Here is a 25,998-nt window from a genome sequence, read left to right on the forward strand (position 1 = left end):
AAACACTTACACATGGATTTTTTGCGGTTCAGTACCGTAAATGTACTTTCTCTTCCTTGTGATTTTTTTTTTTTAAATAACATGGTGGGCACATGCCAGGCCCATCACAGCTTCCATGACTGTGGAACAGATCATTAGGGTAAGAATCTCTATGGTTTTGTGGTGCCCGGAATCCCAGGTGCTGATGGTGGCCCAGCAGGCATTGGCCTCAGCAGCCTTCCTCACGTCCTTCTGCATGAAGGTCCTTTCTCCTCCTCCGAAATGCAGGCTTGGGCACCCCGAGGGCTTCTGGGGCAGAGGGAGCTGTCAGGAAGCTAGGCACCGCGAGCTACACCCAGAAATCAAACTGATGGCGTCTTGGCAAGTTGAGTGACCCTGTGTCGCGGTCTTGCTTTTGGGCAACCCTCACTCAGCAGGGAGAGAGCGGTGCTCCTCCCTCTGTGGACTGATGGCACCATTGGGGGTGGAGGGGTGGCGAGGGGCAAGGAGGCATGTGCGTGTGTTGTGGGTGACAAGGATTTATTTATACTGCCAGGCTGTGATCTGTGGCAGTGTGACTGGTCCCTGAAAGACGTCTGTACGCTCTGAGCAATGAATTCACATGATGACCTCTGCAGGAAGAGGCGGGGCAGACTCTCCGAAGAGCCTGAACCCTGAGGTGTCAGAACTTGAAGGCCCCCTGGGAAATGCCCTGTTAACCCCATCGTTTTCTGAAGGGGGAACTGAGACCAGAGCATGCGGTGACTTGCCCAGGGTCACAGATGGAGTTTTCATTTTAAGTTCACATTTATGGGGTCCAGACACTGTGCTACAGCACAACATATAATCATGACTTCATTAATCCTCACAAACCTAGAAAGCAGGAGCTTTCCTTTATTATATTAGACAGACACTTACATGGTATTTACTGAGCACTCTCTTACAAATATTAACTCCTTAACTTTTCGTGAGAATGCAGAGCTCTTGTCATCATTTCCACCTTCGAGATAAGGCTACTGCAGCACAGAGAGCTTAGGTAACCTGCCTGAAGTCACACAGGATGTTGTTGAGTCGAGATTCGATGGCAGGCAGCCTTGCTGTGCAGTGCGTACTACTCTGATGTAGTGTCTCTCCACATGACAGAGACTTGGCTCCATTCTACAGGTGGGAATGTCAAGGCTTTTATAGCGGAAGTAACTTGCTCAAGGCAGGGAAGTAACAGAGTTGGGATTGAATTCAGACTCTAGCTTTAGAGTCTGACTCATGAGCTCTCTACTAAATTCCCTCCCACGGGGACTGGGGTCTCCTGGCTGAGGGGTCCGAGCTGGGGACAGGGAATGGAGGCTAAGGCAGACCTGGAAGCCAGGCAGGTGGCAGTGGGGTGGTGTCGGCCAGGTGTCTACCTGGGTTGAAGTGGGACCCCATGCAGTGGACTAGCGCCCCCTGAGGCAGGGGCAGAGTCCCAGCCAGGTGCCTTCTGTCCAGGTTTCAGATCCTAGCTCACACTTCACTTCTCAGGGAAGCCTCCCAGACCTGTCTGCCCAGCTCTGAGCCCCTCACTAAAACTCTGGAAGCACCGCGAGCTTCTCTGTGGCAGTCCGAAATGTACATTTGTTTGTGCTTCTTTACCAATCTCCTCGGAACGAGGCCGGGAGCCCGCGACGGCAGACCCTGAGTCCAATTCTGCTCGTCCAGCCCCTGATACGCTCAACCAATATTTGGTGAAAAAATGGATAAATAAATGAATGGCTTCTTGCCTGAGCAGAAGGAATTGGTGCAGGAAACCCAGATCGAAGTTCAAGAGGTGGGAATGTCTGTGGGGTTTCCCGGGACAAGTTACAACCCGATCGACATAGGGATGCCCTGGCTGGCAATAATGAATAATTAATAATAACAGCTGATATTTATTGAGTGCCTGCTGTGTGTCAGGCAACTCTTTGAAAGGTTTTAGGTAATTCACACCCCATGACCATCCCCGGAAAATAAGTATCATCGTTATCCCGAGTTAACACGAAGTATGGAGCCTTTGAGCAACACGGCCAAGGGCACAGACAGGTGGTGGTAGAGCTGGCTTTTGAATCCAGGTAACCGGACCTGGAGCCTCACCCTTTAAATACCTTATGAAATCACCTCTTCCTGGCAGACGGAATCACTCACCTGCTTGGAGAGGTGGGACTTCTCCTGCTCTGCTGACTCAGGTACCAAGTTGGAGCTGAATCTGCCCGTTGCACGCTTGATGTCTTGAAGCCCCTTAAGGTTGGAGTTGGCGTGCAAGTGCACATAGTCTTCCAGAGGAAGGAAGGAGACTCCTGTTCACCGTGAGAATGAGGACGCCCTCTTCTACCCGAGGGTGGGTCTCCGTTTCTCTCTGAAGCCCCACGCGTGTGCATAGCTGCCGTTTCATATGGCCTCCCGCGGCTGTCTTGGGATCGGCAGGAGTGACTCAGGTGCCGGCAGGGACTGTGGGGACTTGCAGACTCTATGCCCCGCTCGAAGGGCCTGGCCAGGACTCACGTCCGGCCCGTGGCTACCGCCAGGAGAGCTGGGCCAGGTTTCGCTAGTTCTGAGCTTCTTGCCAGCGTTCTGTGGCAATCTGAGCAATGCAACGCCGCCGGAAAATCGTGGCTGCCCGCAGCTGTGAGTGTCACCCGGAAGCCTGGAACTACATCCCTGCGAGAGACTGCATGCTTGCTGCGGAGGGTGGCCGGCCTCATCAGGTTAAGAACCACTGACGTAGCTAATGAATTGAGATCATTCGTGGAAATAACATGTAAACCCTGGAAAGGCAGATTAGGTTAATGGCAATGAAGAAAAGTTTAGAAAAAACAAGTTTTCTGGAAGGACATAAAGGACTCAAATTACTTGTGAATTCAACCCTCCACCCCCCTCTTGTCCCCTGCTAGCCCTGACTTGACATCACCCACCTTGCCCACCCACCGCCTTCGCTCAGCTCCAGCTCCTGATGCTGCACTGTCCCTTGTTCTAAATTCTGATTGGCCCAGTTCTTCCTTCATAAACTGCACACCACTGATCAGACCTTGGTCCACTCAGCATTGGCTGGAAGTCTGAGGTCAGATGCCCTACTGTCCACTGGGCTGATGCTGTAGGGGGGGCATTTTTCTAGAGGGACAGTAAGTAGGGCTGGCCAAGATTCGCCTTTCCAGTACAATCTGGATGAGAATCACCATGAACGTTTTCAAAGTGGACAGTAATGCTGAGGGTAAGGTGGGTGGGTATAAAGTGCATGTTTTCAGATGCTCAGATATTATAAACCTATGATGTATTAAAGTTTAGTGTGGCACCGAGGCAGGGATAGAGAGAAATCAATGGAGCATAAGAGAAAATTTACAAGTGAACAAAAGATACATGAGGTGATATGATAAAAGGGGCATTTCAAGTCAGCAGGAAGAAGATACATGCCATATGTTTGTTGTTACAACTGGCTACACATGAAGGAAAAAAAAAATGAAGGTCTTTCCTCAGAGCTTCTGCTAAGATGAATTCCAAGGGAAGTAAGGATTTCAGTGCAGAAAGTGAAACTGTAAGATGTTGAAGAAAATACTGGGAAGGACTTTCTAAGTATAACAGCAGAGACATAGACCGTAAAGGAAAATGGAAAAATTGGCACTTTATTTAAATACACACACACACACACACTTGCCTTGTTATATGTTGAAAAAAGAACAACAAAATTAAAAGGCAAATGAGAAACTGGGAAAATATTTACTGCCTATATCTGGGGTAAATGATTCATATCCTAAATCATTATATAGGAAATGTGTTACAAATCATTTGGAAAGAAACAAACTTGAATTTAAATACAGACAAATGGTATGGATAGAAAATTAATGGTAACAGTGAGCATGTATTAAATGTTTATTTCCACCAAGGACTACTAGGCAGTTTCCAGGCATTCGTTCACTGAACCCTCATTAACTTAGAAATTAGATATTATTATTATCATCATCCCACTTTCAGACAAAGGAGCGAACACTTAAAAGGGTTAAAGAACTTGCCCCAGAATCAAAAAGCTAATCACTTCCAGAGCCCGGCCGTTAGGTTTGATTGTGGCTGTTAATTAACCCCTAATATTGACTTGGACTCCAGTGCAGCTCTTAATGCAGGAAATCCTATTTAAAATTCTCCCCAAGTTTACACAACAGAAGCACGGCCTTCCAATCAAACAATTACGTATTTGCAAAGGGGCGGTGGCTGGAAGAAGTTGGGGAGTATCCAACACTTGAGCAAACTGTCACCGGGCTCGAACATTTACACAGCGTTATCAGCTTTATTGACTTGCTTCTCCAGGAACAAAACGAGAGATCTTCACCAAATTACAGTCTCCCCCTTTCAACTGCGGGGCGCGCGTGTGTAATTACAGCTTCTCACATGAGCCGCATTTCACGGTCCCCAAACCTCGGTCCACACAGTCCCCAGGAAGACTTCCCTGCTTCTTTGCCTCTTGGGAAGTTTTGGTATTTTGCTTGCTGTTTGGGGTATGGCCGGTATGGTCGGGGTCACCCCGGCGTGCGGTGGTACCTGCTGTGAGAGTTTTTTCAATCTCGTGGCGCCCGGAGAAACCCTTAAATATTCTACTTTCCATCAAAACTATATAAAGATATGTGTGAAGTCCTGCCCCCTGTTCATTTTGTTTCCTCCCGCCTCCGTGGATAAATACTAACGTTAGCTTCTCTTACAGTGTATCCTTCCAGAGTTCCTTTAGGTGGGTCTGAGTATTTCAGAATACAGATACTTTCTTAGCCCGCCTCACTTTCTCGCACAAAAGGTAACATGCAACATAGATTCTTCTGCACCTTGGGTTGTTTTTTTTTTTCGGTTTCACTTAAAAATATGTCCTCAAGATTTTTCCGTATCAGTGCAGAAGACTCGTTCTGTATACCTACCTGAGCAGAAAGCCACTGCGTAGCTACATTATGATTTACTTAAGCAGCTCCCTACCTACGACGCTTGGCTTATTTAAAGTATTTTGCTGTTATAAATAATGCCGCAGCGAGCAACACGTATGCGCATTTTATTTCCCATGTATGCAGGTTGATCTCCAGGATAAATTCCCAGAGTGGGACAAAGTGGGTCACCAGGGAAGCAGCATTTGTACTTTTCATGGATAGTGCCAGCTCGCAATTGGCCTGCCCACCAGGGAGATATGTATCTGTGTCTCCCCAGTTTCTCAGTGGAGACCGTTGGGATGCAAATTTTAAAATTTTATTTTAGGGCGCCTGGGTGGCTCAGTTGGTTAAGCGACTTCCTTCAGCTCAGGTCATGATCCTGGAGTCCCGGGATCGAGTTCTGCATCGGGCTCCCTGCTCAGCAGGGAGTCTGCTTCTCCCTCTGAGCCTCCCCCCTCTCATGTGCTCTCTCTCTCTCTGTCTCAAATAAATAAATAAAAAAATCTTTAAAAAACTTTTATTTTAGGAGTTGGCTCTTTCACTTTAAGGTGTATTAGAAAAAAACATAATTTGCACATTGATCCCACGAGTTCACACTCTTACAGTTTTATTTTAAAATAGGTTTATTTACGTAAAGGGCATGCTGAGTTGAAGAAAAATGTCAAGGACATATTATAGGTAGTATGTGGACATGCAGAATTATGATGGCTCAAGACCAACATTTGGGAAATGTCACTGTGATAATTTTTTCTCTTCGGAATAATGAAATCAAGTGCTTGTACTTCCTGTGTGGGGGGCACTGTGCTGGGAGCCAATCCATGAAGCCAGGCCATGAAATGCACAAGGCACCAGAGACTCAGAGAGGTTAAGTCACTTGCCTGAGGTCACACAGTTAACTCCGGACCCCCTGTTTGCAACCTTCCCTGTGTCCTGACGGTATTTCCAGCTGGGATCTTCAATTTCACCTGGCCCATCTGCCTCCTGGGAAATGTACCTGCAGCGGCTTTTGTGGCCTGTAAATTCCAGGGATGACACAGTCCAAATTTCCAGGTCGCTTTTATTCCTCCTCTGACTAATGTTGTTGGTGTGTGTTTTCTTGGCCTCAGTGCTTCAATCCAGTTTCCCGATTTCCTGCAGCTTTGCCTCAGCTCAGCCAAATTTCAGCCCACCTGTGAACAAAGCCACACAGCCCATTCAGACCGAGAAAGGCTATTTTAGGCTGTGACTTAGATGTTTAAAGATTTTTTTTTCCTTTTGGTTTCTGATCTGTGCTTCCTTCCTCCTTGGCTGCTTGCGCCTAGAGTCAGGTGATGAGCCAGTGATGCTGAGCTGGGATCTGCCTGTCCTTTGGGCCCGGGGGTTGGGTGTTCATGGTGAAGACTCTGGCTTGGGGGTAGTGGTAGGGATCCCCCAACAGCCCGTCCCAGGATGGTGCTGCATTTGTTTGAGATGAAGGTTGCCATCATCCGTAACCGCTGTCAGGTGGGAGCCCCTCTGGGGAGGCTGAGGAGCAGGGAGACAGCCAGGTGACATGCAGGTGTCCCCACTCAGCTGCCTGGCAAACTTGGATTTCAGTCCTGGCGCTCCCATGTTCTTGCTTTGAGACCTTGAATACATTACTTCTCTAAGCCTCAGTTGGCTCATCTGGAATAGCAGGGTAATAATAACTCTTCCCCCCTCGGCCATGGTGAAGACTTAATGATGTGATACAAGACACTTAGTGCAATGCTTGGCAGATAGGCCGTGTTCGATTCGTGGTGGCAGTAAAAGTCCAATAGTTCATTATTATTTTGTTCTTGTGATTCAGCAGTCTCTGGGAGCAGGATCTGAAGTGGAAGGAAACTTAGAAATCCAGGCTCACCTAGCAGAAAGCATGAGGAACTCTGACCCCGTGAACTAGCGGGGAGAAGAATCATGCCAGGATCTTGTGGAAACGTGATTCCCAGGGTGGAAGAGATGACCAGGGACCCTGAAAATCAAGGGCTGATCCTGGGGTGGGGATACTGTAGTTTCAAACCTATTTCTGAATGCATTTGACCCTGAGCCAAATGAACCCATTCAGGAGGCTAGGTGATGTGTTCACATGGGGGTAGGTTCCCAGTCAGTGGACTGGAGGGAGAGAGGGTGGGGGGTCTGAGAGAGGTCGTAAACCCACATTTGTACAGGGACCAGGCGGGGAGGGGAAAAGCAGGCATAGTGTGAGACCATAGGGAGTGGCAGGGACTGCGGAGGACCAGAGGACTGGGAGCCTTGTCCCTATCTGCAGGGGGTGACCACTGCTCAGCCCACAGGGACATGTGTCTAGTGTTGCCATAACTTGCAATTTTTCAAAGGAGCCAGAAGTTTACATTTTTATCTGACATTTCGTGATTTTTAAATGTAGTCAATTAACTTGAATTTTTAAGAAGTACCATATGGAGCAAATATAGCATGTATGCAAAGTTGATAATGGCCCCTGGGCTCCAGACTGTGACCTCTGAGCATCAAGGAAGACCCAGGCCAGAGATGGGGATGGGCGATAGACGGACTGGAGGGGACCCAGTCTGTCTGTGTGGCCTGGGATGGGGGGAAAGTTCTAACTTAGAGGCTGCATGGATTTCCAGGCTCATCTCAGAGCTGGTCAATGGCCACAGCCTCCAAAGCTGGGAAGGGGATGTGTTTTGGTTAAAGGCCAGGCTGATATTTAACCTGGATGCACCGGCATTACTGTACCAGTTCTGATAATATTGAAATACTTTAAAACTGATTGGTAAATAGCCACTGGGCCCTCTGAGCCTCCTCTTTCTACCACTCATCCACTTCTTCCCTTGCCAGCTCCCTGCCCCCTACCTCTCCACGATCCGGCAACCACAGAGTTAACTCCCAGCACAGCTAAACCTGCTGTTCCTTCTGATTGGCCAGCGGGCAGTACCTGAGCCAAAGTGATTAGAACTGTCTTGATGCCCATCACTGGTTGCAGGTAACAGATGCCTCCTTGGATTGGCATGAGCCTGAAGGACACACGGGACACAGAGGGCATGGGAAGAGTCCTATGAAATTGGAGGACAGGATGCCAGGCCCTGGAGGGACTGGAACCAGGAGCTCTGTCCCTCGGGTCACATGGCCTGTTGTCTTTGTTCCTCTCTGTTCCTTGGAGCCCACTGTAAACAAAAGGGCCACATCAGCCCTGGAGCTGCCTGTGTTCCTGGCTGCCTGTGTCCCATTCACTAAGCATGTGAGTCATTTGAGCCAAGCGCCTACCTCTGCACCAGTCACCCGTGTCCGGGGGAGTGGGCCGTCTCAAAGTGCAAACCCCCCCATCTCAGAGGCGGCACTGTGCATGAACATGCACCCTGTAAGATTCTCCTTGAGGATCCTGGAGTCGTGAGGCTCCCTGCAGTGGGACTGTGGCTTTATTCCAAGCTCTCCCAGGTAGCAGGCGGGAGGAGGGCAGAAGTGGTCAGGGGATGACCTGATTGGTCTGGATGATCCGAGGGATTGGTGGTGGTGGCGGCGGCGGGGTTGCTGGCAACTTGAGCCCTCCTGAAAGCCTGGGCAGGGGGAGCCTCCAACAGCCTCTAAATAAACCAGAAACAAACTTTCCTCTGCCTTGTGCTCACTGAGCCTTCCTTTCTCCTGTCAGGCTCTAATCCACCTTGCACAGTGCTCTCCAAGTCATTTTCTAGAAAGCACAAGCATGGCTCGGGCTCTGAGTGATTAGCAGCGATGTTTACAGCCCCCCAGCTGCTACCGCAACTCAAGCCTCTCCATATGTACCAGCCACTGTGCGAAATGCTGGGCTTGCTGAAACTGGGGAGCCCGGGGCAAGTCCCTGCACCCCTCGGTCCTCATCTGTGAAATGGGTGTAGTAATGTACGTACTTCCTAGGGATGTTATGAGGATTAAATGAGTTAATGCCTGCCTGGTAAATCCCTGAAAATTAGTTCCTGGATGAGTAAATGCTCAATAAATACTAACTCTCGCTCATTTATTGAGCATCTTCTATATGCCAAGTACAGTATATGCCCGGCACAAAATTCCCTTATGTTGCTTGCAGCTGAGCATCGGAGAGATGAAATTAAACATGTAACTACAATACAGTGATTTAAATGCTATGATGGAGAAGATTTGGGAGGGGAAGATATTGGTGGGGTTTTTTGTTTGTTTCTCTCTGCCATTAGAATGTAAATTCAATGAGAGCAGGCATTCTGGCTCCTTGCTCACAGTTGTATCCCCAATGCCTAGGAAGACCCTAGCTCTCAGTAAACATTTGTTGGGTGAATGAAGGAAGGAAGGAAGGAAGGAAGTGCTATTGTAGCTGCCCTGGAACAGAAAGGCATTAATGAAGTTGGGGAGGCAGGAGAGAAATGAGAGAAGCTCAGAGCATCCCAGATTCAGAGCCAGGTAGAGCCAGCTCTGAATCCCAGCTCAGCAGTGGGCCAGCTGGTTGACCTGTGGGAGAATCTCTCTCTCTCTAGTCTGGGCCCTTTTCACTGTCACTAAGATGGGAACGAATAACACCTTCCAAATGGAACATCATGAGTACCGGAGAAAGTGCCCATGAGACACTGGGCAGCTCTCAGGAAATGTTTCATTTACCTTCCCATTCTTTGTGCCACTTGGCATCTCCTCTTGTTGAAGAGACATGATGGGGCAGAGAAGGTTCTTGGTCATATCTAGTCAGAAATGCTCAAATCCTTCTCCCTGAGATATTCCAAGGAGATGTATACATGGAGGAAAGTGAAACCCAGCAAAGAGGCCATTTATTATTAGTTGGGATTTTGTCCCGAATCTCAAGGTCGAGCTCATGAGGCCCTTGGAGACTCCCTTTTTCTATACTAGGTACGCCCAAGGAAATTTAAACCATAATCAAAACAAATTCTTGGCTATACTAGAAGGTCCACATATCAGGGAACCAGAAGAGAGCACAAAAGCCAAGAAGAGAAAGAGAAAGAGAACTTGCCGCAGGGTTTGGAACAGAGCTGGCCCAGGCCACTCACCCCAACCCTCTCAGGTCTAGACCATGGGATCTGAAGGCAGCGGCCTCCCGGGAGCAAGGGGGTGTCTGGAGAGAAAGAGAAAGCTGGCAGGTGCGCCTTTCCGAACGTGTGCAAGCTCCACCCACTGAGGCGGGGCCAATCAGGGCCTTGGAATCTGACCAGCCAGATGGGCTCTCCTGCTTTGAGGGGAGCAGGGAGTGAGGAAAGCTCTGAGCTCCCCCTACAGGCCAACAGCAGTCATGAACAGGTGTTTCCTTGGAGGAGGGTTTGGAGGCCCTCACTTCTCAGCTCTAAGGTGAACGCCCCCATAGCTTTCAGTGACTGAAGATTTTTTTTAGTCAGGCTTATTGAGATATTGTTTCCATGCAGGGAAAGTTCGCCTTTTTTACGTACAGTAAAATTCAGTACAGTTTATATATAGAACATTTCAAGAAAAACACTCAACACTTTAATAGCGCATAACATAATATCTACTTATTGTGTCTATTTTCACTTGTTTATTTTCTCTCTGTTACTAGAATATCAGGCTTAAGTAAACACGTGATGAGCTGAACGAATGAGGGAAGAGAGGGGTAGCATATAGCAAAGACTGTTATGTCAGATCAGCCCTGGGTGGGAATCCCAGGTCCATGCTCTCAACCTCTGCTGTCCATTGTTTCACGGAGAAAGCAACTTTCAGGCTGGCTTTGGGAAAGAGAAGAAGGAGCTCTGTAGTTAGCACAGTGATGGAAGAGCAACTCTTGAAGGAGAAAGACAACATGCAGAGCCAAAGGGGCATGTTTGGAGGCGTGAACAAGTCCTGTGTACTGAGAACATAGTGTGCATTTGGGGAGACATAGTTGAGATTATAAGGGAGATTTAATAATAATGCAAGAGCTTATACTGCTTATGGGGTGCCAGGTGGTTCTAAGATCTCTACGTAGATGAATCCATTTATCCTTCCCAGTGGGCTAATAAGCTTGTAGCATTGCCATCACCTCCATTTTATTTTATTTTGTTTTATTATTTTTTTAAAGATTTTATATATTTGAGAGAGATCATGAAAGAGCGAGAGCACAAGCGGGGGGAGGGGTAGAGGGAGAAGCAGACTCCCTGCTGAGCAGTGAGCCTGATGTGGGACTTGATCCCAGGACCCTGGGATCATGACCTGAGCTGAAGGCAGATGCTGAACTGACTGAGCCACCCAGGCGCCCCCATTACCTCCATTTTATAGACAAGGAGACCAAAGTGCGAAGAGGTTAAGAAACTTGCCCAAAGTCGTACAGCTGAGAAGAACCCAGATAGTTACTGCTCTAAAGTCTGTACTTTGAACCTCTATACTATACTGCCAGGTTATGAAGGGCATGTTTGTTAGTTAGGGAACCATATAAGCTGTTGTAACAAATAGCCCCCAGATATAGTGACTTAGGCAAGACAGAAGGTAGGTTTTCCCTCAGGTGTCTGCCCAAAGGGACAAGGTCCAAGTCTAGTAGTGTAGTTCTATCATTTCAGCACAGGTTTGGGTCCAAGTTGTTTGGGGCCAGGGAGGGTTGGACACATTCTTTTAAAGGGAAGGACCCTGAAGCACACCTATCCCATTGGCCAGAGCTTCATCACATGGCCACACCAAGCTGCAAGGGATGCTGGGAAATGTAGTCTCTAATTGGGTGGCCACGCTCTTTGCTCAAACTCAAGGGTTCTATTACTAAAGAAAAGCATGGGTATTGTTGGAAAAACCAGCAGGCTCTGCCACAACCTGCAGGCTATTCATTGGACTTTGAATACTGTTCTGTAGGGGATGAGGCACTAGCAAATGGCCTTTAAGCAGACTCGGGTTTTAGATCACTCCAGAGCCCTCCAGGGGCATGCTCAGAGGATAAAGGGGTAAAAAAGTAGGAACAAGGGGACCTGTTTAGGTGCTGTCTCTGGAGTCCTTGCTGCAGGCAGGAGTCAGTAGGTTGGGCTCTCAGGTGGAGGACTGGCGGCACAGGGAACAGGCTGTGGCTGCATTGGGAGTCAGCTGCTTTCAGAATCATTCACTCCTTCAACCACTATTTATCAAATGCACATCTGGGCGCAGAGCACAGTGATGGCCCTAACAGGGGTGAGGAACGCTGGGGCCAGGTACTGTTCTCGGTGAGTCCTCCAGTGATACTCGATGCCCTTTGAGTCCTTGGCCCGCCACACTGACACTAGCCTCTTTTGTTTGTTTCTCTTGGCCTTAGGACCCCCGGAGCAAGCACAAGTTTAAGATCCACACGTACTCCAGCCCCACGTTTTGTGACCACTGTGGGTCACTGCTGTATGGACTCATCCACCAGGGGATGAAATGTGACAGTAAGTACAATTTGCTCAGTGGCGGCCTCTGCTTCCTCGTGGTTTGGGGGTTCAGGTCCACAGCACGTTCTCCCAAGTCCGGGGTGGGCTGGTGTGCCGGTTGTCTGTTGCTGAGTAATGAGCCAAGCCCCCCTCAAATCTAGCGGCATTGAAACTGGCCATTCGGGGTATGTAGGGTGCAGACTCAGACTTCAGGGAGGACGGACAAGTCCCACCTCCTCTGTCCATCCGGACCTGGGCGGTGGGTGGGTAGGGGGGGAATGGGTTGGAGGAGCCCTTCAGATGAGACCGGGCCGGAGGGCCCCAGCCTGAACCGCGCTCCTCTCCACCCTCGCAGCCTGCATGATGAACGTGCACAAGCGCTGCGTGATGAATGTCCCCAGCCTGTGTGGCACCGACCACACGGAGCGCCGCGGCCGTATCTACATCCAGGCCCACATCGAGAGGGAAGTCCTCATCGTCGTCGGTAGGTGGCGCTGGGGCTCCGGCGCCGGCTCCCTGGGTCCGACCTCTTTGTTGGGGGAAAGGAAGCTGGTGGAGGGATGGGCAGGGTTGGGGGGGGCGGGAAGGGGACTGCGTGACCCTGCTCCCCAACCCCCGCCCCCCCCCGCCCCATCACAGTCCCTACCCGCTGCAGGCACCTGCGCTGGCTGGGGCTCAGAAAGGCCTCACTCCCTCTTCTCTCCCTCTCCCTTTCCTGCTCTTGCTCGGGGTGTGGAGTGTGCAGTTCTATTTCCTTTGTTAAGGTAACCAAGAAGGAATGCTTGGTGCATCCGCAGACTTTCCCAGTGGGAGGAATAGTCTTGGTGACAAACACCAAATTCTGGATGTGACAACTTGGGCAAGAGTGGGGATGCCGTGTGCGTCGCTGGGGGCTTTCGGCGTATTTGAAATAATTTCTTTCTTAAACCTGACGGTGACTACGTGTTCTAGGATTCCCTGTTCTAGGATTCCCTATACTTTTTGCACTTCTGAAGTATCCTGTAATGATAAGAAAGAGGGATAATACAGCTGGTAGGGGTGAGGGGGACTAGGGGGAGAAAGGAGGAGGGCGTCTTTGGCTTCCGGAATGGAGCATTCAAGAAATACATGCAAAGCTCCAGCAAAATGGAAACCTGGCTTTGCTGGACTGGTAGATACTCAACCATAAAGCTACCGTAAAACCCACACTTAACCAGACAAGAACGGGACTAAAACTTTGGAGGAATTCTCTTCTCAAATGCTTGTGACACAAACCATAGACTTTATAACGAATCAGTATAAACAAAGTTTTATGACTTGGTAACTTAGGAAACTGATCACAGAAGGGATTGATTTTTGCAAAACTTGGTCTACTTCTGAGGCTCCAGACTGGTTCGGCATCTCTGATGTGTTGAGCCCTATGCAGGGAGGGGCTTCACTTACACCATATAAAAGTCGAAAAATATCCCTGTAAAATACAATCCTTGTTTTAAACTGAGGTTTGGGATACCCAGTGGGCTCTTTGGAAATGTGCATTCCATTGAATTGCTTTTTTCTCTAAAAGGAAGGCAAGTGGCTGGCTTCTTCCCATCGGGATGTTTGGGGGTTCCCCAGAGAGAAGCAGGCAGTCACAGTTTCTGGTGGAGTTTTCCTGGCTGTAGCTGGAGTGGGGCAAAAATGGGACCCTGCTGCCCTCTAGTGTCCTTCTCTAGGAACTGTGCTGGCTCAGGTCTGTTACAGGGGGCACCCGACATTGATGGAACACACCCATTGTATACAGGACCTTACTTAATATAACACCCTCAAAGTCCATCCATTGTTCCCACCAAAAAAAATAATTATGTGATTTGATAGAGGTGTTAGCTGACGCTATGGCAGTAATCATATTGCAATCTATAAATGTGTCAAATCAACACATTACACATAAAGGTACACAGCGTTATATGCCAATTATATTTCAGTAAAAAAGCCTCCCACGTTATCTCTTTCATCCTCACAACAACCTTGTGAAATATCTGTTATGCTTGATTTATGAATGAAGATGCTAAGGCTCAGAGAAGTTAGGCTTCTAAGAACTTACACCGTTAGTAACAAAACAATAATAAAGCAATAGCTAATGGAGTTTTTAAAAAATGTGTCCATCACCGTGCAAAGCACTTACAGGCAATATCTTGTTTAAATATTTTGAGCAACTCTAATGCGCTAAGTAGTAGTATTATCATTCTACTCATCAGGAAATAGGCTTAGAAAGCCACACATTTCATCACTTAGGTCTGTTAGACTCTCTAGTATGATATACTAGGTTACTTTTTAGCCTGGTCCCCCTTCCCCCACCTTATTTATTTCCTTTGTGGTTTAGCTAGGTTACCTCTTATGGGCATATCTTGGGGAGTCTTTTTCTGATGTGGTACAATACAGCATCTCTTCAGATTCAAGGTCAGAGTCTTCCTCCTTACTCGAAGATTTGCTCGGCCATATCTTGATCACAACCTGATGATTCTCTGGCAATTCCACTATGTGCCTATGAACTGGGGGTATATAATCTCCCTGCTGTACCAAAATGCCACAAACTGGGCAGCTTGAAATAGCAGGAATTTATTTTGTAACTTCTGGAGGCTAGAAGTCTGAAATGAAAGTGTCAGCAGAGTTGGTTTGCTCTGGAATGCTCTGAGGGAGAGTATGTTCCATGCCTCGCTCTTAGCTTCTGGTAGTTTCCATCAATCTTTGGCGTTCCTTGGCTTGTGGATCCTGGTCTCTGCCTTCATCATCACATGGCATTCTTCCCTGTGTGTCTCTGTGTCCAAGTTTCATCTTCTTATAAGGACACCAGTCATTGGACTACAGCTTCTCTAATCTAGTATGACCTCAACTTAATCACATTCACAAAGCTCTCATTTCCAAATAAGGTCACATTCCTGGGTACTGAGGTTGGGACATGAATATATCTTCTTTGGGGGACAAAATTCAACCCATAACAAGAAAACGGGAGGCAATTCGGGGCTCCCTTAGAGTTAGGGGCAGATTATCTGCATGCTCAGGATTCTGAGAGCATGGTTTGGTTCTGAGAAAACCAAAGTTTTCATAGTTGTGGTTTTCCAAGCGCTTTGATACTGGGCCATTCAGTGGAGAGGCAGTGTTTTTGCCATCCTATGGAAGAGGAGCCCAAGACTCAGCGAGGCTGGACAACTTGTCTGGTCTCAGAGCGGGGGTGAGCAGCTGGGTCTCCCGATGGCAGGTAATGGTGGCCCCCTTCTCCGTGCCCGGTGCAGTCAGTCCTGGGCGTGGGCTTGTTGCTAGCTTGATGGTAGAAGAACCTGATGCTCTGACCGCAGTTCTCTAAAAATAGAGCCGGGATGGAGATTTTCTTTCAAAGTGATTTATTGGGGCTGCTCGTGGGAGAAGAGGAGCGAGGGCAGAGCAAGAAAAACTAAGCCAGAGAACAGTCTCCCTGGAAGACTAGCTTCGGCCTGATCCTCCCTCCTGCAGGGAGCTTGCCTGTCAGGGTGGGTCAGTGCTGTGGAGTGCACTGTCTCCCCCTCCCCCCCAACCATTCCTATGTTGAAGCTCTAGCCCAATGGGACAGTATTTGGAGATGGGGCCCTCCAGAGATAATTAGGGGTCACTGAAGTCATACTGGTGAGGTTCTCTGATAAGATGAGTGGCTTTATAAGAAGAGGAAGAGAAACAGATTTCCCTCTCTGCACCATATGGGGGTACAGCAAGAAGGTGGCCGTCTATAAGCCAGGAAGAGGGCTTTCACCAGGAATCTGATATGGGACTTCCCAGCTTCCAGAACTCTGAGAAATAAATGTTGTTTGAGTCACCTAGTCTCTGGTGTTTTGTCATAGCAGCCTGAGCTTACCGGACAGTCGGTCTTTGCTACAGGCTGCTGGGGTGGAGGGTGGTGTTACCTCCCAGTCTAGGTGGCTTTAGTGTGGCCCACGGCGATTGTCTGGACACAGGGCAACTGTGAGCCCTTGGCAGCCAACACTCACAGCAGCTTGGGGGTGGGGGCGTGGGGCCAGTGTGGAGGGTCTTGGACACCTGGATGTCCCTCCAGTCTCCCAAGCATTCTTCTGGTTTCGTGTTTGGGACTCCAGGCCCTCCTGCTTGATCTCAGACAGATGGATCAGAGAGGAGGGAGTCCCCCCCCAGCAATGCTAGGCCAGATCACATCACTTCATCGAGACCATAGAGGCACGTTCAGTGTTAGGACTTTTCACTCACCAGCCCACGACGCTTTGCCACTTGGTCTGACTGTCTCATGCTCTTTGGAGATCCCAATATCTCCAGAGCAGGTTATAGCTGCTTCTGGAAGATCTGAAGGTTTCCTCATCTCCCTTGGCTCCTGAAATCCAGGCTTTATATCTACTGTCAGGGATCTTGCAAGCCAAGATCGGAATGGAAATCCAGTCAGTTCCCCTTCTTTTAAAAAACCCATCAGTGGTTTCTCATTGCCCTTCAGACAGATAAATTTAATGTCACGGTCTTATTCTCAATTCTCTCTCTCTTCTGCTTTTCTTTTAACCCTTCATCTTGCCCACGCTGCCCCCCACCTTTGGACCTCTGCGCCTTCTGTTCCCTTAGTCTGGAATGCTCATCTTTGCCCTCTTGTCTTCTTCCCACAGGTCATTCTTCCCCTTCTTGTAGGCCTTAGCTCACCTTCACCATCAGGGAAGCTTCCCCTAGCTTCCTGCCCTACTAGATGCTCATGGTATCTGGACTTGAGCTTGTGTCAGTTACGGTTTTATGGTGGGTTGATTATGTCTCTATCTTCCACTGGGCTTGAAGCTCCATGAGAGCAGGACAGTGTCTGCTTTGGCTCATACTCTCCCCAGCACCTCGTATGATGGACATCACTAAATATTTGTGGTATCAGTGGATGTGTGAGGGTCCTGATGGATACTAGGACTTCACAGATGACCCCCTTCATCAGCGCTTCCTGAAGTGAGGAGTTGGAGTTCTGCAGATAACTCCTTTTACATGCTTATTCTTAGAGGAAGGAGACCTTACAAAAACTCTTGAGAACCAGGTCCCAGGTAAACAGCAAGTATTACTGAGACCGGGACCCATTCTTTGGACTCATGACCACCGCAATTCCCTGGATAATGCAGAAAAGACCCAGAGCAGTGGGACTTGTAGAGTAATAGGAAACCATGTGGACCTCATGATGCCGAGTGTTATCGTGGGAGCAGGCCGTGTGATGTCAGAAGCCCACAGGAAAGTTGGGCAGTACTCCTAGAGTTGATAAAGCCCGTGCGTGTCCTTACACATATGAGCCCCCTTTCAATTTAGTATCTCTCTATTAACATAACAACTGGCATCCCATTATTTACATCCCCACCTACATTACAGTCATCTGCAAATCCTTAACCATATCCATATCTGTATCCATAACTGGATCTCACAAAAATTGGGACTGTTTGGAAAGAAAAGCAGAAAGAGCAGTTTTTTTGATCTTTCTCTTCGGGACTCCCGTCCAGTGTTCTCACCATTGTACTGTGCTCTACAAAACCCTTCTTAGATGGAAGCATCTCCCAGAAGACTTAGGTCCTCCCAATATTGTGGTACTTTAATCCTTTCCAAGAGCTGACATTCGCACATGAAAAGAAGAGCCCCAAGGAGATAGAAGTTCTCAACAGGCTGTTGGGAAATGTTGAGGTCACATCTACCTATACACCAGATTCCAAAAGAGGTACTGAAAGCACTCTTTGGAGAAAGGAAATGGATGCTGAAGGCTCACAGAAGACTCTCATTTAAAGAACCGTTTCAGGGTAGAGAAGATTTTGCCATCATGGGGACTCAAACAAGGGGAAAAGAGTATAAGAAAACCTATGGGGGCCCTTCACCTTGGTACTCCACTTGGGTATCTTTCTTCTAAAACCGATATGGCAGGACTTGAAGAACGGAGGGCGGACCTGGGTGTGTGCTGTACCCTGAGGAGTGAGGTGGGACGTGTGGGGCTGGTTTGGAAGGATTAGGTGTTTACAGTGTGAGAAAGGTAGCACGTTATAGAGCAGGAAGGTGAGATGAGCTCGGTAAGCATAGATGTTCATTCTTTCATTCATTCATTCAGGGAGGGCCTGAGTACCAGCTTGGATCCAATGACCAATGAGATCTAGTCTCCATCCTCAGGGAGCTCACAGCCTAGTGAGGGAGATAGGCATAGATCATTGTGTTGCCAGGTGACAAGAAGTGGCGGGGTGGGGGGTGGGGGGTGGTGTAGGAGACTGAGCTGTTGAGTGTGGCTTCCTTTCCCTACATTCAGGGTACGGACTCCTCTAGAATCCACTCCCTCCCTCTCCCAGTCATTCAGTTGTCCGTTCAACAACATGGAGTTCCTACTTTTTGCCAAGCATATTCTAGACCCTTGAGTTACAGCAGGGGATGAGACAGGTCTCTGCCTGGATGAACATCACAACCTTGCCAGTGTCTTGGGACCCTTCGGATCTTTCTGCACCTTTCTTCCTTCTGCTAGCCACAAGGAATCTCATGCTTGTCAGGCTAAAGTCCACTCCCTGTCAAAACCTTTCTCAAGACACTCTGTGCCCACAAATCCCCTTCGTGAATGTGATCTCTTCTTTAAAACTTCTGAGGTTTGGGAGTTTGGAACACAGAGCAAGAATGACCTGAAGGCTATTTCTACTTTTTGCACTTGCACATGCTTTCACTAAGATGGCTGTCTGCTTGAAAGGGAAAGAGAAGAGGGGAGGAAAAGGAAAATGTAAGGAAAGAAAATACAGATGGAATAATAGCTTGAAATATGACCCAGCCATGCATCAATGGCAAGGACTAGAGAAAGTGATCATAAATTAGGCCACTAGGGAGCAGTCTCTGCCTTCAAAGCCATTCCTCCCCAAAGGATCTCTTTCCAAAGATGCCCAAGATTTACAGAATGAAATGAAACCACAGCATCATCATTGTCCATATTGGAAGGCATCACAAAGTACAGCTCAGCCCCCTCTCCCTTACCCCCACAAAACAGTCGAGTCACTGAGGCCCAAGAAAGCAGGTCACTTCTCAAAGCCATACATCCTGGAACAGGGATAGGATCCAGTTCTTGTGGATTTCCCCCTCCCTTACACATTACCAGTTAGTATTTTTCCCCCAAATGTCCTATTATGAGAAATGTCCAACATACAGCACAGCTGAAAGAATTTTACAGTGAACACTGTTTGTTCACCACCTAGAACCTGCCATTAACATTCTACACTTGCTTGATCAGTCCATGCCCCCTTCCTCTCCATCCATCAGTTTGTCTTATTTTTGATACATTTCAAAGCAAAATGAAGCCATCGGTTCAGTTCCTCCTAAACACTTAAGCACATACATCATCAACTAAAGTACAACACTAATTTACAGTTTTTTTTTTTAACGTTTGAGGTAAAATTTGCAAACAGGGAAGCATAGACATCTGCAGTGTACAATGGCTGAATTTTGACAAATGCATCAAGTTAATCCTCTCTTTTGTTGTCACAGCCGCCATTGAGGGTCTGGTAAAAGCTGTGAACACCGTCTATGCTCAGAAGAATGCCCAGTGTGGACAGACATGCTTGCCCCACACCCACCTGGGAGCTGCGGGAATGGGGCACCATGGCACCTATGGTCCCTTAGACCACATCGTACTTAATTGTTTTGGATTTTTTGTTTGGAGAAACTGTAACGCAGCAAAATAGGTTTGTTGAAAATACATCATTGTGTCCTGGAAAGCCAGTTTCCTTAAAACAAACTCGCAAGTCACCTCTGTTCTGTTGCTCTGCATTGTTTGGTAGCAAAGAAGTTGAGTTAAATCATATCCCCATCTGTGCAGCTCTGTTTTTCTCAGTGCACCTTACATAGTTGTTTGCACACCGGTGAGGTTGGCAGATCCTTGGCCACCCTTCCTTTGAAGCCTGTGGCTTGTAAGGTGGTAACTGGGTGTCCTGGACCCTCAAGAAGACGGAGTTGTTTTGAGACGGAGGGGGCCAGGCTCTTTCCACTCAGTGTTCCTCACCCTCTTCCCTGAACGTTTACTCTCATCAGAATGATGGAGCCCAGACCACTGTCCGAGGCCCCCCCAAACCTCAGGATAAACTGGGTGCTCAGTTACTGTCCCTTAATGTCTGCTGAATTGTATCCCAGGGGGGCACCGCCAGGACCTGCAGGACTGTGACTTGTCACCGCCTTTCAGGAAGTGGTCTGGTGACATCTGTTAAAACGCGTATATACCTGCCCACTTGGGTTTTCAGGTTTCCCATTTCTGTCTTACTGAAATAAAACGCCAGCGTGCAAGGAAACCAAGTCCAGAACAAGCATGTGTATTGACACTCTGTGGTGGCAAAGAATTAGAATCAGCCTAATTAGGACCCTTCCATTTTGTCTCTTTGCCTGTCTGATCATCACAACCTTGCCAGTGTCTGGGGACCCTTGGGATCGTTCCACACCTTTCTTCCTTCTGCTAGCCACAAGGAATCTCATGCTTGTCAGGCTAAAGTCCACTCCCTGTCAAAACCTTTCTCAAGACACTCTGTGCCCACAAATCCCTCCATCATATGTGGTTGTTGAAAATAGTGAATTAAAATGGGTGCGTGGGGCTTCTGTGGAGCTGGTTGTATTATGTTTTTTTGATCTGGGATCTAATAACACACATGTTTTCCACAAACTGTACAATTAGTGATTTATATGCTTTTCTATAGTATAGTTCATGTTATACTTTTATTCAACATTCTAAATAATTAAAAATAGGTTAATTAATAATTAAAAATAGGTTAGAGCTACAGCTGTTGACCTGGAGCAGGGTTGGCAAGCTATGGCCTGGGGGCCAAGTCTGGCCCTCTGCCTGTTTTTGTAAATATAGTTTTATTGGAACACAGCTACACCATTCGTTTACTTATCGACTGTGGCCACTTGGGTGATACAATAGTAAGTTCACTGAGTGGCTGTGGCAGAGCCCATGTGGTCTGCAAAACCTAAAATGTTTACTTTCTGGCCCTTACCAGAAACATTTGCCAGTCCTTGACCTGGAGGAACATCTTTGATGTATTATTGAGAAGATTAAGTTGCATAAAAATATATTTAGTATGATCTCATTTCGAAGAAATAAGCAGCCGCAACAGACACTTCCTATGTGTGAAGTGATGTTTGTGTATTTTTGTAAGGGTGGGAAAGAAGGTGTGGAAGGGTACAAACCAGGCTGTAAACATTGGGATCGCAGAAGGATCGGGAAGTGGGAATGGAGAGAGACTGGGGCGGGGAAGGGGGCTCTTTATATGTCTCAGGAACTGTTTCTCCAGTCGCAATAAACATAACCGCTTTTGTAATTCTTCCAACATAAAATAAAAACAGAAGAACCTCTGAATAGGAAAAATGAATTCAAATGAAAGTCTCCAGCGACAATAGCAGTGAGAATTAAGTGGCTGATACCAGAGGCTTTGGGGAGGACTGCTGGGTGCGGCTCAGCTTTGGCAGAGCCCAGCCCAGGCGTTTCTGGGTTTTCACAGTCACTGGCATGCATCTTGCGTAGCTTTCACCCTGCGGGCTGGGCCTGATCTCTGGCCCTTGTGGCATCGGCCCTTGGACGCCTCCTTGCAGCCCTTGTTAAGAGCATCTCCCTACTCAGGTCCCGGGGCCCCAGGTACTTCAGGAACTGCAAGGCACCGGCTGCGCCTGGGTGTGGTCTGTGGATCAGCAGCAGCATCACCTGGGGAGCTGGTTAGAAATGCAGGGTCTCATGTTCCAGCCAGGCCTGTAAAATCAGAATCTGCATTTCAGCAAAATCCCAGGTGATTTGTGTGCACTTTAAAATTCCATAACCCTTGGGGCGCCTGGGTGGCTCAGTCGTTAAGCATCTGACTCGATTTTGGTTCAGGTCGTGATCCCAGGGTTGTGAGATTGAGCCCTGCATGGGGCTCCACGTTGGGCATGGAGTCTGCTTAAGAGTCTCTCTCTCCCTCTGCTCTTCCCCTCCCCCACTTGCTCTCTCTCTCTTTCTCTCAAAAATAAAATTCCAATAAGCCTTGCTCAAGCACCAGGAAAGAGGGGAATGTGTCTCGTCCACTAGATGGCAGGCATTATCTGTGCTTGGCGGCCACAGGTGGATCTGCCTGGGATGGTTTGTGACATCCAGCCTCACCTTGGCCATGGCATTTCAGAGGTCATGCAGCTTTGGTGTCGGTACCTCAGAGGCCGCAATCCCCATCTATCGGTGGCCTGAACTTACCTGCGTGCCCTGGGATAGACCTCAGGAGGCATGAATGCCTGGTGTGAGCCACTTGTGGAAAATGACCCAGAAACTTCCTTCCCTGCTTTGCCTTTGTCTCTCACCACCCAGAGGGAGGAGGCATCCCCAGCTCTCCAGTCACCAGCCTCTCGCCTGCTTTTCTCACTGACTTGCTGCAAGTCTGTAATAATTTCGGGACAGAATAGTCTGGCTTTGGAGCAAGGGCTTTGGAGTCAGGCCTGGGTTCGAATCCTGGCTCCCCTACTTCTCCAGCAAATATTCGTTGGGTGCCTCCTATGTGTGGGCACTGTTTACTGTTGGGAAGAAGACAGACAAGCCCCCTATCTCATGGCCCCTGCATTCTTTCTAATGATTGGAGAGGAACAGTAAAGCTGACAAAATACTTTCAGATAGCTCTAAAGGCCATAAAGAGAGTAACAACAGCAGAATGTTGTGATTGAGGGTGGCCCGTGGGTCATCAGCAGAGATGATGGCTTTTGGCTGAGACCTGAATGATGAGCAGGAGGGAGCCAGCTTCTAAAATCCAGGGGAAGAGCATGCCAGGCAGAGGGACGGCACAGGCAAAGGCCCTGGGGGAGGAGAGAGGCGGCTTATGCATTCTGGGGACTGACAGGAAGTGGTCTGGCTGGAGCCTGGTGATGGGGCAGAGTGCGGGGCAGGGGGCTGATGAAGCTGCAGGGGGTGGCCAGGGAGGTCTTGTGAGCCTTCAGGGTTTTGGGGCTTTTTTCTAAATGCAGTGGGACTTAGATCCCAGGAGTATTTGTGGGGCGTCACGCAAGGTCACTGTGCTCCATCCCCACAACCACCCTATGAGTGGAGTAATTTTATTTTCCTCATTTTTTTTTTATTTTCCTCATTTTTACAAAAGAGGAAACTGAACCTTAAAGAGTCTGAGCCTCTGGCCACCCAATCAGCAGGTGGGGGGAGGCAGGATTTGCACCCGGGATCCATCATTCGGATTCCAGCACATCAGGGCATCCGTTGGAAAGATGTGGTTTAAGGCTACAAAGGTGTTAGAACAGAGACACAGCGTGCCAGGGGGAGAGAGGCAGGAGGGGGTTCAATGCTGGTGATTCCCTGAGGGCACAGGTTAGCATCAAAGCCATGGGAAAGACCTGCTCATCTTCTGCCTGTTGCCTCTTCGGGTCCAAATCTTTCTTGCAATTGTAGTTTCGATGAGGGAGGGAGCAAGATGTTGCTGGAGGCATCCCAGAGGGCCTCCTGGAGGAGGCGGCACTGGTACAGGATAGAGGGTGAGGGAAGAGAGGAGGGAGGATGGTTGACACTTAATGGGTGAGCACATGACCCAGGTGCTGGGCTGGCCGCCTCGGGGCAGAAAAGGCCACAAGGGGGTGCTGTTCAAGGTCTTGAGCAGCCTGTCTGTCTGGGGTTCTTTCCTGCTGCTACTGCCAACAAGAACCAGAGCAGCAACAACACTGAGGTTGTAAGTCAGGCTAAGTAAGCCCTTCCCCCTTCATCCCATCAACGACCCTATGAAGTAGGTGCTAATATCATCTCCATTTTACAGATGGGGAAACTGAGGTACAGGTTTTTTTTTTTTTTTAAATAACCTGCCCAAGTCGCAAAGCTGGGAAGAGGTGGGGCTGGGACTTGATCCCTTCTGTCCTATCTCTGTTTTGCACTGGCCGGAGGCTTGGGGGGCAGGGGGCAGGGAGAGGCATGGTGGATAACATTAGCAGCAGTTTCCTTTTCTGTTTTTTTGTTTTTGTTTTTTATTTGACGGAGAGAGACACAGCAAGAGAGGGAACACAAGCGGGGGAGTGGGAGAGGGAGAAGCAGGCTTCCCACTGAGCAGGGAGTCCCATGCGGGGCTCGATCCCAGGACCCCCCGGGACCATGACCTGAGCTGAAGGCAGACGCCTAACTACTGAGCCACCCAGGCGCCCCAGCAGCTTCCTTTCCTGAAACACACGCTCATGCCGTGAACTCTGCAGGCATTCGCTTCCTGAATGTAAAGGGAATGTGAGCTGTGAGCGCACGTCTTCCCATTCTACAGATGAGGAAGCAGAGGTGCAGGACTCAGCTGTGGCCTTGTGCTGATGGGGATTTTGCGTCAGATGGTTCCGTTACGCCAGCGCTCCCGTTCGCCAGCTTTTCTCCTTGGGGAGTCATGAGAGCCAGTGTTTCCTGGACTGTGAGCCTGGGGAGGACGCCCCTTCTTCAAGGTGGCCTGTCTTTTCACAGAGAGGTAGACTTCAGTGGCCATGACCTGCACCCGGAGACGGGTGACATGCCTCCATTGTGAGAGGTGGCCAGAGGCAGAAGGCCTTCATTCTGAGCCTCCGTGGTGGGAGGGCCCAGGGCTGGGTGATTTGATGCCGGCCACTCTTCCTGCTGGTAGGTAAGGCGTATGTGGATAGCTCAGGACAAGTGGAGGGTGGTGGGAGTGCTCACCTCCTAGGGTCGTTGAGAGAATTCCACGGGCAGTGTGTGCAAAGCGTTTAGCACACCCCCTGGTATGTACTGCGGGTGCCATTATGTATTTGCTGTTATTCTGATTGGCATGGTTTACCCAGCCCTTTTTGAGTTTCCTTGCTGATCTTTGCTGGATGCGCCGAATTTTGGAGTTTCCTGTTTGGTGACTTTTTATTTCCTTCCAAAGCGGTCATGTCGGGATGTGGTTTCCTGGGGGTGAAGCCCAGCTTTTCAGAGACCCTGCCTATGATGGGCAGGTGGAGAGAGCTTTGGTGATACATGTCAGCTGTTGTGATTTCTCTTGTTACCTCCCTCCCTGGCACGGTGTATCCTGGAAAATTTACAACACCGAAGTCCAATCTTTTACGAGATATTTGTTCTACCTAAAATGGCCTGAGAGATGGTATCTGCCCAGTTGAGGTGTTTGGGGCACCTGATTTGTAAATCTGTCACCTAAAGACACACTGTTCCACTCACATATGCAGCCAGCATTTACTGAGCATTTAACTATATGCCAGGTGTTTTTGTTTTTTATTTTAAGATTTATTTATTTATTTATTTGAGAGAGATCTTATGCAGGCTTGGAGTTGCTGGGGACAGGGAGATCTGGAAGGGGAGTCAGAAGCCCGGGAGGAAGGCCCACCGCACAGGTGCATGGGGTGGAGTTCGTGGGGGCTCCAAGAAGCCCCGCCCAGCCAGCTGCCAAAGCGGTTATTAATGAACTTGGTGAAGCTTCTCCTTGTTTCCTCCCTGGCTTCTCCCGGACAGGTATGCCAACAGCCTGGAACTCATTTGCAGATGGTTCTCAGGTGCCCCTAGACTCTCTCAGTTCCCAGGTGCACCTTCCCCGGCTCCCTCAGCCAAAAATTTGCTAATTCCTAATCTAGAACCCACAACCCGGAATGAAGGTCACATGACGTAGCTGTGTGTCCCGGCGCCAACGCAGAGCCGGAGCTCCTCCCACACCGCTCTCCTCCAATCAGAAGCGCTTCCTCATCAAGCCCCCCGCCCCGCGGGAAGAGAATCCTCCAGGTGCTGCCGAGGAAGAGTGGTGGTCACCTTCCCTGTTCCAAACCCAGGGCTTTCACACTTTTCGGACTGCGACCCGCTCTGTGGCTTTACATATCCCGAACACAGGCGCACGCTCACAGCCGAAACCAAGCTGTCACGAAATAATACTCCCCTCTGCTTATGCCAGGCT

The 25,998-nt window shown here is 48.9% G+C and overlaps 1 protein-coding gene across 3 annotated transcripts in view; it reads left to right on the forward strand.

Annotated features, from left to right (window-relative positions):
- PRKCB (protein kinase C beta) overlaps positions 1–25,998 on the forward strand; it is a 316,975-nt gene that overhangs the window by 148,264 nt on the left and 142,713 nt on the right. For all 3 annotated transcript variants that reach the window (XR_003607171.2, XM_028090400.2, XM_028090399.2), the window contains exons 4-5: positions 12,070–12,181; positions 12,519–12,647. Coding sequence is in view for 2 of the 3 variants with exons in the window: in XM_028090400.2 (XP_027946201.1) it covers positions 12,070–12,181; positions 12,519–12,647 (241 nt within the window). In the remaining variant the exon portion in view is untranslated. The remainder of the gene's footprint in view (positions 1–12,069; positions 12,182–12,518; positions 12,648–25,998) is intronic.

This window comes from Eumetopias jubatus, unplaced genomic scaffold, assembly GCF_037043125.1.
Source record: "Eumetopias jubatus isolate StellerSeaLion01/CBP00866 unplaced genomic scaffold, mEumJub1_p1.0 scaffold_12, whole genome shotgun sequence".
Lineage (NCBI taxonomy): Eukaryota > Metazoa > Chordata > Mammalia > Carnivora > Otariidae > Eumetopias > Eumetopias jubatus.